This window comes from Amblyomma mixtum, chromosome 8 (genome assembly GCF_055824585.1).
Source record: "Amblyomma mixtum isolate Tamu chromosome 8, ASM5582458v1, whole genome shotgun sequence".
Lineage (NCBI taxonomy): Eukaryota > Metazoa > Arthropoda > Arachnida > Ixodida > Ixodidae > Amblyomma > Amblyomma mixtum.
Window position 1 is genome coordinate 147,565,928 of NC_143019.1, and position 12,109 is coordinate 147,578,036.

Below are 12,109 nucleotides of genomic sequence, written 5' to 3' on the forward strand. Positions count from 1 at the left end.
GAATGCAGAGCTGTGCTTGCGTACCGGAGTTAATCGCACGTCCTGTGGGCATAGCAGAGTGTGCTGTCTGACCTGATTGGTGCTGTGCACTCACGGCCTTGTGCATTCACACAGGGATGCCAGTGGAGGCACAATCCCTTCTGGTCTGTGAGACTGTTGAACTTCACCTGGGTTTTGTGCATGTTAATTTTCAGACCTGCCATTCTGCTCTGCCTGTCTTCATCATGGGCTAATGTCATCCTAGTCGAAATCTAGTGGGAGCAGTGGGCTTGGGCAGGGCATGCAAGGCGACCGCTGGTCCTCAAGGGAGTGGATTCCAAGAGGAGGCAGGAGTAGCAGGGGGCGGCAGGGAGTTAGGTGGGCGGATCTGAGGTTAAGAAGTTCGTGGGGATACGGTGCCCGCAACTGGCGAGGGACAGGGTTAATTGGAGAGAGACATGGGAGAGGCCTTTGCCCCACAGTGGGCGCAGTCAGGCTGGTGATGATGCCAGTGGAAAAAGCTGTGTTAATGCAAGCAGTGGTAATGCATTTGTGGTTGCATTATGGCGCCATCTGCTGTTGCAGGGGGATTTTCAGTGGGTGTCGCATGATGGCGCTGTGACACGCTAAGGGCGAAGTAAATTTGCTCGGTGAATGTGGGCATACCTGCAATTTATGTGCTCATGCACACTTGTGTGGCATCCACTTTATTATTCCCCTGCAAATGTGGTGTGCTTGTCTCGCACCCCACAGGCCCGATTCCTGCTGCCCACACCCAAATCTTGTTATTTATCGAAATGGGCAGTGGGTGGATTGGGTGTGTAGATGTGGCTGGCTGCCAGTGTGGCAGACCCTGTCCCCTGCTGGGCCCTGAGTGGCCTCATCAGGGGGTTGGCGGCCAGGCGTGTCTGTCTGACCTGGGTGTGTGTGTGTGTGCAGGACGAGATAGAGCTGAAGCACCTGCAGCAGCAGCAGCAGCAGCAGCAGCAGCAGCAGGAAGTGGTGGGGGATGGGTCGTGGGCGGCCAAGGGGGGCTCTCCCCTGCGCGAGAAGCCCCCGCGCAGCCGCCGCTCCAAGGGCAGCAGCCAGGACTCCTCCACGGGGGGGGCCACTGCCACTGCTGGTGAGTCCCTCTCTCCCATCAGGGTGGGGAAGGCAGAAGGGGGTCAACGGCCTCTGGTGGGCAGCCAATGGAGACGGGACTGGACTGGCAGGGCAGCACCGACTGCCGTTGTAGTGATGAGATGCACATCAGTACACAGTGAATCTGTCTTGTATAGCTTCAAGGGCATTTGTTAAGTGTGCTCGATGCAGGCATATGCAGGCCAAGGCATATTCCAGTTTAGTGCTGATGACCGAAATGTATTCCCACATGCTGAGGGGCATCCCGCAGGCAATGTTTGAAGAAGCCAATGATATCAGGCTAGTCAAATTCAAATGCCAGGATAAATCATTATAGCAATATTTGTATGACTGGACAAGGTCAACAGGGGAGTTAGAAATGGTAGCAGGTAAAAGGATTTCAACAGTGGTGAGAGGGCGTACAGTTGAACCCCGCAATAAAGAAACCACCGGGGAAGGAAAACTTTTTCGTTGTTGCGAGAATTTCACTGTCGTGAAAGTGGTCAAATGAGCACCGCCATTACTTTGCAGAGCCAAAATGTAATGAAAACAGTCGCTCATTTTGCTCTGCTTCACATTGCTGGGCAGGAGCTGCACAACTCGGGCTTCCTAGCTGGATAAGCTATGCATAGCTTGGGTGCTGAGGAAAGTCCGGATAACATGGAAAGCATCACGCAAGCTTAGTTGCCTTTCTTGTGCTTGGTTATTGCCATTCTCATTTCCTATGCGCACACTGTGGATGAGAGCATCGTTGCTGAATTCCTCGTGCACGATCAAGTTGGCACACAAAATGTCCTCCAGTTCCACAGCATCGACACTCGCATCCCATGCTTTGGTTGGTGGCTTGCAGGAACACTCACTTTCGGTTCTGCGTGCCTCAAGCAGTTGTGGACAAGGGCGGCCGAAGCAGCACCAGGAGAAGGTCGATTCATTCAATGTTTCCCCTTGGTTAAGAGGTGGGCAGTTGGGGGGGGGGGGGGGGGGGGGGGGAAATCGGGCAAACGCTCGTCAGGACAACGTCTCCGATGTGCTGGGCAGCCAGACAAAGGCAGATGGACCTGCTTCCGCATATTTGCATCAGCTGGAGAATATTGCGCCCATCATCCAAGCTCTCTGGTTAGCAGTGTGCTCGACCTTTAAAGCACTGTGGCGTCTTGCTCCGGCTGATCACGAGGAGGGGACGCTTGTCGGATCTGTCCATGTTTGAAGAATGGTCACTCGCTGTTTGCTTAGCTTGCCGCCATGGCATTCTTGTCCCTTCTGGTCGAGCGTTTTCAATGCCAGCATTCCGTAGAAAAAGCCAGTCTCGTCCGCATTGTAAATTGTGGAAGGCTCGTCCATTGTGTTTCCTGCATCGAGGGCGATGCTGCTTCGGCGTCAACACTCTTCCCCCAACAACACCTTGGGCCGGGCCGTGCTTTAAATCGACTGCTGCTGCAGAGGGCTTCCAGGCAAAGTGTCGCTCTCTTCTCGAGGCCGTGTCGACATCCTCGTAGACATGCATGCCCTTCTGAAGTGCCACCATGATTTCAGAAACATAGAAAGTGCGCTGCGCAGGAATTCCTCCGCAGTGTCCAACTTCTTTCTGCCTTTGGCAGCTTCAGCAATGATTGCAGACTTTTCCTGCAGTGTCAGAAACTTTAACGGGAGGGATCATATTTCCGACAGGCCAAAAAAAAAAAACTAGACATAAGCAAGTCATGGGTGAATTCGACGGGCACAAGGCGGATGGCGAGATTGGCAAGATGGCGTGGTCGGCACGGTAACGAAAAGAAAAAGGGTTTATTGCTCTGCCTAGACGCTTCGCTGGTTGGCTGACATCATGTGGAACGTCACGTGAGTGCATAGTTGCCAACAGACGGGCTAGCAAAAAGCTGCTTTCACTGAACAACAGCAACAAAATCTCATTGCTATCATCATCATTACCGGACCAACAGAAGGTAAACAGCAATGGTGCTTGTTGGCAGAAATGAAGGGGCTCGGCTTGTTGGATGGGTGTGCTGCTGCAGTTTTGCCACTTCCCAGCTGGCTGATGTGCCGGAAAAATGTTGCAAATCACTGCCCCCAGCTTTCATTATTGGGGGACTGCTTTTTAAAAACTCTTCACTGTTGAGAGGGGGGCGAATGGATTGAAATCTATGCAAGTTCGCCAGGGGCGCAAGAATTTCGTTATCGAGGGGTTCGGCTGTACTTGTTGTAAAAACCAGAATATAGGCCGGCCCCCCAACTAACCAATTCTAAAGATGAAAAAAATATTTTCCAATGGCAAAAGTACGGGAAGACAGCCTTACCTTGAAAAAAAAACGGTTGCACAATGGTGAGCTCCATGCTGTGATACAGGGCCGACCAACACGGTGCTGTCAAAGGGTGTGCACTACAGAGAAGGGCATGCAAGCGTTACTCCAAACTCGAATCCGGATGACTCACTGCCCACCTCCCTCATCCTCAGTGCATTTTCAAAGAGACTTGCACACCATCTCTGCGGGGAGAGATTTCCACGCCGATGACACCCAGCCACAAACCAAAATGACTTTGTGACAACGGAAACTCAAAATGGCGGTGCCACAACGTCACCACACCGCACTGCTGCTGATGGCGATGGAGGCTGTTGACTTCAGCCACCCATTGTTGCTAGACTTCCATAGTTTTTCCACCAGTGGCCGGTATGTGAGACGGGGGTCAACTTTTTGCCATGGTTTTTTGAAAAAAAGTTCGACCTATATTCCGGTTTTTACAGTACATTTGTCAGGGTTGAGCATCATCAGCCACTTCAAACACCAGTTTTCCATATCATTTAGGTCTTCCTCTAGGGATTCTTGGTCAGAAGGGTTAGGGACTGAACGGTAAATAACACAGTTGTCAGCAGAAAAGATATGTGCTGGAGTTAGTCGTTAATGTAATTAACAGCAATGGAACGGGGGCGGAGCCCTGCGGGACGCCAGAGGTGGGAGGGTTTGTTATTGATGAAGACAGACTGAGAGCGATGCGTGAGAGTAATTCTTTAATCCATGCTATGATGTTTGGATGTAGGCTCAACTGGGAAACTTTAAGATGCAAGTGTTGATGAGGTTCTTTGTCGAATGCCTAGCGAAGTCTAGGAATCAGTTTGTAGATTAATTATTTCTATGTCGCATGTTGTAGGGAACTTCCAAAGAGAGAAAGCTTCGTATTTGATTTTTTCAGTGAGTTTTTATACTTCATACTTAGGTTGAACTCGTATATATAGTATGTGTAGTGCAGGAGGTAATGTTGAAAACAGGTCTGCTGTGTGGCCATCATATGGTAAGCTTGCAATGTGACGGATTGCTTTTTTTTTCATTAAATATAGATGCTGTATGTTTGCTTTTGAAGTCGTTGCCCAAACAAGGCTGCAGTATTTTTATTTATTTATTTATTTATTTATTCATACTGTTAACCCTCTGCATGAGGGTCATCACAGGGAGGGAAACATATACAGACACAGGTGCAATTCTCTTCGCTAAAAAAAGAAACACTCAAATGCACAGAATTACAGATTTGCACAGCAATCTTCCAGGAACGCGTTCACACCTATCACAAATTTGTCTACATCTGTTTGGTCCACAACGTCACTTGGTAGTTGATTCCAAATTTCTACAGCATCGGGAAAAAAGGAGTAGCGATAGACATCAGTACGTGTAATAATAGGTTGTAATACCTTACTGTGATTTTTCCGAGGGCAACGCTTCAGGGGAGGTGTAACATAGTGATGTTTATCAACTTTGACTTTATCATTCATTATCGCAGCTTTAATTTCACGCAAGCTGCTTTTCGAAATATCGATATTCATGGACTGTAATTGGTTTAATAAGTGTGGCATATTGTAACGTAGCATCTGATTGCCGTAGTTGGTGCGACAAAAAGGAATAAACCATTTTTCTGTATTGCGCAGGGTATAAGCCGGTACAGTTTGAGTGAGGCAGGTCAAGTCTAGAAATGCTCGATTATTATATTGTAGAGATTTCTTGTATCTGGTTGCTAAGTAATATCGGTACAAGCTATGGACTGGTATAAGGCTCATTCACACTTGCGAGTCGCAAAGGCCGTGCGACTCGCAGTCGCTTGCGACCAAGCAGCAGCTCGACAACACCGTTGTTCACACTTGCAAGCGCGACCAGCGGGTCGCCTTCTCGTTAGATTCTCGTTTGAAGCGAAAACTCTCGGGAATGACGTTGTTCGCGCGCTTTCGAGAGTTTCGCCTGTTTTGGCCGCGCCTCCTGTACTCGCGCTCGATAGTCTAAACTGCTATTCGCAATGTAATACAACTACCCGAGCGAAGATTAGGTTGTCGTGACGGTTTTGATGTGCACCGAGGTCGTACAAGCGTCACAATGACAGAGGCGCGCTTCTCTGTAGGGCCGGCCTACCAGCCTGCAGTACGCCGGCCGCCGCGGCGTCACAATGCGCAAATATTGCTTGTTCGCGTTCATACCAAGCCCTTGGGTACAGGAATGTAAAAAATGAATCATTTTTGAAGATCGCTGGCCAGTACTGAGTTGCTGGTAGAAGGGATAGCAGCAACAAAAGCAAATTTCTTCCCAGAGCCGCTTTGCTGCTGCTGCTCCATGCGGCTCGACTGTTGTCTGCTAGCTCCGCTGCTGAAGGCGTTGCGGAAGTCGAGCATGTCTTGATATTATTATGATACAAGGTCCACAATAAAGTGGTAACGAAAGCAGCATCTTAATTACTAGCGCTGGCCAGGATCCGAAGCGCCCTCAGTTGCGACATCGATATGAAACCGGCTAGGCTTAGCGACGACTACGGCAGCCCGCTGGGAGCAGCGCAGGTCGTCGCCCGGCGCGCCCGCGAGCGGTGTCGTTGCCGGAAGCTTGGCTCGCTCGCTGATTGGTTCAGAGGTTTGCGACTCGCAGTCGCGAGGCTGAAAAATCGAGCACCGAGCGACTGGCCCGCGACTGTCGCTTTTCGACCAGGGCGACCGTTTGCGACTGTCGCTTTTCGACCAAAACAGTCGCGCGACCTCTGCGACTCGCAAGTGTGAACGGGCCTATAATCTGGTAGTGTGAAAGTAAGTGATCAGTAGGGGCATGGTAGTCAACATTGGCAATGTAACGGACAGCTTTCTTTTGCAGCACGTAAATTTTATGCATATTTGTTTCTGTTGTAGTGCCCCATACCAAAAAACAGTAGTTTAAATGGGACAAAAAAATGGCGTTATATATCTTGAGCTTGACTGACACAGGAAGGAAGTTTCGGAATTTAGTGAGAATACCAACACACTGTGACAGATGAGCGATGACAGAATCAACTTGGGCGTTCCAGCTCATGTGATTGTGGAAAAGTATTCCTAGTGTTTTAATCATGTCTTTGAATTCTATGTTGGTGCTCCCAAGCTTTATGTCGAAGTTCTGAATAATTGCTGATTGCCTAGCATGAAAAAGTACGGCTTTAGTTTTTTCAGTATTTAAAAGTAGTGCATTATTTTCACTCCAGGTTTTTAATCTATTCATTGCGTCATTTATAATTGGAATGAGGAGCTGTATTGAGGTGCCTTGAAAAAATAAACTTGTGTCATCTGCGTAAATGACATATTTTGGCTTATCATGTATTGTAAATATATCATTTTTATATACAGTGGAACCTCGATTATACGTCCCCCGGTCATGCGACGACCCGCATTTTACGACGAATTTGTGCGGTCCCGGCAAAACCCCCATAGAGACAATGCATTAAAAACCTCGGTTATACGACGCAAATTTTAGAAGGACCCCGCTTCGTACGACGTCTGACTCGTACCTTCCGTCAAAAAAGGTCGTCAGCAAACGCAGGCCGGGATGTACCATATTTTCGCGATTCTAAGCACCCCCCCTATTTTCGGAAAAAAATTTCTGAAAAAAAAAAAAAAAACTTTGCATGCGAATCTAAGCACCCCCGTTTTTGCGCGGAAGAGAGCATTGCCGAGGCTGCCAAGTGTACTTGCTCTCTTTTTCGTCGAGCCTGTGCAGTCGGAGTCCCAAGGAGGCGCGGCCTGCGTGTTGTTGTTGCGACTGAGAGAAGGATGAAAAGGAAAGCGCACGGGCCCGCCTACTGGCGTGAGCCAAGCCACCACCGCTGCCGAGGAGAGTTAAAAGATCAGAGGAAAGATAAAGAGAAAAGATAAAGAGAAAAGATAAGACGCGTGTCGCAGCAACAGATGCGTCCGCAGGAGCCGACGCTGATAAAAAAACAGATAAGCGGGCGAGGCCGCGCTCGCCCAAGCGAGGACAGCGGCTTCCACGGCGCTTTTTGTAATGGAAGTAATGGATGCTTGTGCCCCACGATAAAACTGATAAAACTTCCGACGAAGAGGAAGTGGACAACGATGCAGAGGTTTGGGCTCCCATTCCTAGTTACGCAGACGTGTTGCAGAGCGTCGAAAACATCCGGCGCTTTGCTTGCGCGCGCGACGATGTTGGCGACCTACTGCCGGACGTGGCAGCCCTTGAAAGAAAGTTGATGCGCCGAGGTTGGGCAAAGGTGCAAAAAAAAAATTACCGATTTTTTTTAAATGGTAATAAAGATTTTTTTGCAAATCTGTTTCAAACAAATGCTGGGTTTTGTCTTTTTTAATCTGATTGGCGTACTTGCCGCGGGCTTGAAGCCGGTCAACAGTTTTCGGTGCAAGGCCGAGCGCCACTGGCCGCATTCTTTGATTTTCGATTATACAACACCCGGATTATACGACGGTTTCGCGCGGTCCCCTGAACGTCGTATAATCGAGGTTCCACTGTAATATGAACAGGAGAGGCCCTAAAATGCTGCCTTGCGGTACACTGGTACAAACTGCTTGCAATGATGACAAATGGGACCCTGTTTGGACTTTCTGATAACGATGTTGAAGGTAGGACTTTATAAGGCTTAGGGGTGTTCCGCGTACGCCATATAATTCCAGTTTCTGCAGTAAAACAACGTGATTGAGGCGGTTGAAAGCCTTTGAAATATCTATGAAAATTTGGAATTAGATTTCCCGATTTTCAATTGCATCCAGTATGATTTCTTTTTGCGTTAATAACGCCGTTTCGGTTGATTTCCCGTGGATAAAGCCATGCTGGGAAGGGGAAAGAAGATTGAACTTTAAGCAAAAATTAATTATTTGTTTGTAGATTATTCTCTCTAATCCCTTTGAAAAGACAGGTAATATTGAGATTGGTCGATAATTAGACATATCACTTTTATCTCCCTTTTTGTAGACAACGATAATTTTTGACACTTGCATTAACTTTGGAAATAGACCAGTAGATAGGGCGAGGTTATAAATATGGGTGAGAACAGAAGCTATGCAGTCAAATACGTATTTTATCGGCACAATTTGAATGTTATCTATATCACAAGCTCTGCTGTTATTTAAGGAGGCAAAAATACTGCAAACTTCATTTTCATTGGTAGAATCTAAAAAGACACTGTGATCATTGGCTTTTATATTGGGATTTACAGTTTTCGGGGGGGTGTTTTGTGAAACAGCATCCTTAAAAAAATTATTGAACTTTTCTGCAAGCTCGATTCCTTCTACATTATGACCTTCGAGAGTAAGACTGGTAACATCTGCAGAACTTGATTTGCGATCAAGTAGTTTGTTGATTTTCATCCAGATTTGACTGCTTCCATCGCAACTTTCACTCATAAACTCGTTATGCAGATATTTTCTTTTTTCATTTCTTAAGTGAGCAGTTAATTTATTACGATACTCTTTGAATCTTTGCAGATCAGCCGGCGACTTTGTTTTCAGAAATTTCTTGAACAACTTGGATTTCTTTTTAATCATCTTTAGAGATTCGTGGTTGATCCAAGGTTTACGATTTCTTCTTGATTTCTTAATCACCTTTTCTTTCAAATGTTCATGGTATAATGACTTAAAACGAGAAATGAATAGCTCATATGCATCATCGGCTGCATCGGAAGAAAATACACCATTCCAACTTTCGTTTATAATACTTGAACGAAACGCTTCAAGAGTCAAGGGTGTGATGCACTGTGTTGTTTTCCTGGCGGGTAAGTCAGTTGTTTGCTTTTTGATGCCTCGGACAAGTATATAAATCGGGTAGTGGTCACTAATATCAAAGCATAGAACTCCGGAGACAACACAATTACTATTAATGTTGGTTTCAAAAGTATCAAGAAGGGTAGCAGTTTGCATTGGGACGCGGGTTGCAGTTTGGGTTAAGATATGATGGCCACCGGACTCTATCGTTGATACATGCGTCATTTGAGCTGGAGATGGCTTCAGCAAGTCGATATTAAGATCTCCACCGAGAATGAGGTTAAGGTTTTTTTGATTGACATAATTCAGCAAGCGATCTAAATGACCGATAAAAACATCAACAGTAGAATCCGGTGGTCTATACATAACTGAAAACACATTTCTTTGCGATACAACTGTTAAACATTCTACATCATCAGCGATAGCAAGCGCATGTGTCAGGACGAAATGCTTCCACTGCCCGTACTGCTGCCAAGTGATCGCTTGTCCGCAGTGCTGCTCCCTTATAGTCCTTTGACCCCTGGTGGTGGCGTCTCTTGCCAGGTGATCCGGAGCAGTCAGCTGATGGAAGCGGTCAGGACGCTGTCCGTGATTTCGGCCGGGAACGATATGTAGCGATAGCAAGCGCACGTGTCAGGACGAAATGCTTCCGCTGCCCGTGCTGCTGCTGCCAAGTGCCTTGGGTGGGCACTCGACAGGATTCATTGCGTAGAGCTAATGACTCCCCTTTTAATGTCTCGTGGAAAGATATGATCGTGAAGGGGCACCACGGAATCTGTGATGTTCAGGCTTAGAAAATAGGAATGCCTTAGAAAAATACCAATACACTGTAGCGCAGCAAAAGACGAGGACACAAGAGACGAGAGACGAACACCACGAGCGTCTCTCGTCTCTTGTGTCCTCGTCTTTTGCTGCGCTACAGTGTATTGGAACAATGTACCAACAAGCCCAAAAAGCCACGCAGAAAAATCTACAACAAAGGCCCCTAGTGTTAATTTTCTTTGTTCGACACCTTTAGGAATGAATTCTCCTTGTGCGAGAAGGGCCAGTTCTGTTGGAAACCAAACTGCTGGGGTGGTATTAGAGGATGCTTACCACAACTCCTGTGGAAATTTTTTCCAATCCTTTTGACTGAAATAGTACAGGGACTCTGGCTAGCCGCATTTTTTGTGGAAAAACACCAGTAGACAAACAGATAATGAGAATATGTGTGAGGGCAGGAGGTCGAGCGCAAACTTTACGCGCTTTGCTGCTCTTCTAAGTCATAAAAACAGAATGAACTTCATCGGCAGTAACTGGATCAAAGAAAGCCCAAATGGGACGATGCTTTGTCATTTGGTAGTTTAGAAGAACTTCTTGTCGGGCGAGTTGGTGCATTGCTTTGAAGGAAAGCTCTGTCTGTCTCCCTGGCTTTTTCCTGTGGCTGTCTTTTTTATAGCGCAACTTGGTTCCTTCAAAGCTTTGTCATTGTGGCTGCTATTTGCCAAAGTGTTCGTTAAACTTATTTGCTAGCTCTCTTCTTCCTTTGGTTATTGACTGTAATTTCAAGGTCTTCTTCACTTTTGTGTGCATTGCGATTTAAAAGTTTATTCGATTCATGCCAAGGAGCGTCTGTGTTTAAAAATCTTTGTTACACTGTTTTTGTATTTCTAAAATGCCAGGAAGTCATTGGGGTCTTTTGTTTTCAAAAACTGAAAATACATGGCATTTTTTTTACTAATCATTCTGATGCATTGTTTGGTGAGCCAAGGCTTACAATATTTTTACGCCTTTTGATAGGTTTGTACCCAAAGGAACCTGTGTAGGCAACATACTCAAGAAGATGTCCCTGGCATCATCAGCAGCAGTACGCTGAAGCACAGATGTAAAGTTGTTATCCTCAACTGCAGCTCTGAAAAGTTGAAGCGTTTCTTGAACTAAAAATGATTCACAAGGCTTTCCAAAATCCTTACATAGCTCACTGGGCTTGCAGTGCATAAAAATAGGCAAAGGATCACCCGCAGAATGTGGTGGGAAGACTTTCACTGTGGGCTCTGCTATCACGCTTGAACAGTGTCCAGGAGTAAACACATGTAAGGTAGTCTGAAGGACGCAATCACCACCGATGGTAATGTGCAGTTTATTCAGGCACACAAAATTCAGGAGGAGCTTTTCTAAGGAGGCACAAAATTTACCAGTACTACTACTCCCCGTCTAGGTGAACGACAAGTATTGATCTGGAGTAATAATAGTTGTGAAGTCGGGGCATGGCATTCCTCCCCCATCACGCCTGTGTAGGTTCTGTCAGACAGAGCACTTGTGTTTTATACCATGATGATTATGTTATGAAAGTTGAATTCATTAAGAATTGTTGTTACCCCATTGTACTTATTGCATTGAAATGTAGGCTATTTTTTTGGAGAAGTGCTACTTTTTGGTGTGGCGAGAGAAGAGCAGCACGAGAGGTGCTTGTGCTCCAGGCATCCAGATCGGCTTCGCATGAAATGACTCGAGACGTCTTCTGCGCGAACACTTTGCTGCCCATGCCAGCTCATTTCCTTCTTCTTGGATGCCTTGGTGGAAAACCCTCCTCGGACATCTGTGTTCTTGCTGCATGCCTTGTCACGACTGTTGGAGGCTGCAGCAGTGTTGTTTCATTGTTCCGTATAACCATAGGAGCAGGTCCTTTGTTCACTCTGGCAGAGTTGTGGTTTTCCCCCTTCCAGCCCTGGCAGCGGTGCTTCATTTCCTGGTTGGTGCCAGCCCCATTTGTGTCATGCCAGGGAAGAATGAGCGTTGCTGCCACTGCATTGTTTTCTCGGCAGGAGCAGGGAACTCTTCTTCTCCTGTGTGTCTGCTCTGATTGGCACCCAGCTGGACCAAAGAGGCAGACTCCAGATGTAGTGCAGCGGCGGCACGAGGCCAGAGGACTGCATTTCTTTTTGTCTTTTGACTAACACAGACAGTGGTAGGAAGCCCAAGGGAGCACTGAAGAGCATAGAAGAACATCAACCCCCCCAGAGCATGCATGTTTTC

The 12,109-nt window shown here is 46.9% G+C and overlaps 1 protein-coding gene across 9 annotated transcripts in view; it reads left to right on the plus strand.

Annotated features, from left to right (window-relative positions):
* The window catches only part of LOC149334738 (uncharacterized), a 148,400-nt gene that overhangs the window by 41,354 nt on the left and 94,937 nt on the right, over window positions 1–12,109 (plus strand). For all 9 annotated transcript variants that reach the window (XM_089555356.1, XM_089555357.1, XM_089555361.1 and 6 more), the window contains exon 5: window positions 919–1,102. In XM_089555356.1, the coding sequence (XP_089411482.1) occupies window positions 919–1,102 (184 nt within the window). The remainder of the gene's footprint in view (window positions 1–918; window positions 1,103–12,109) is intronic.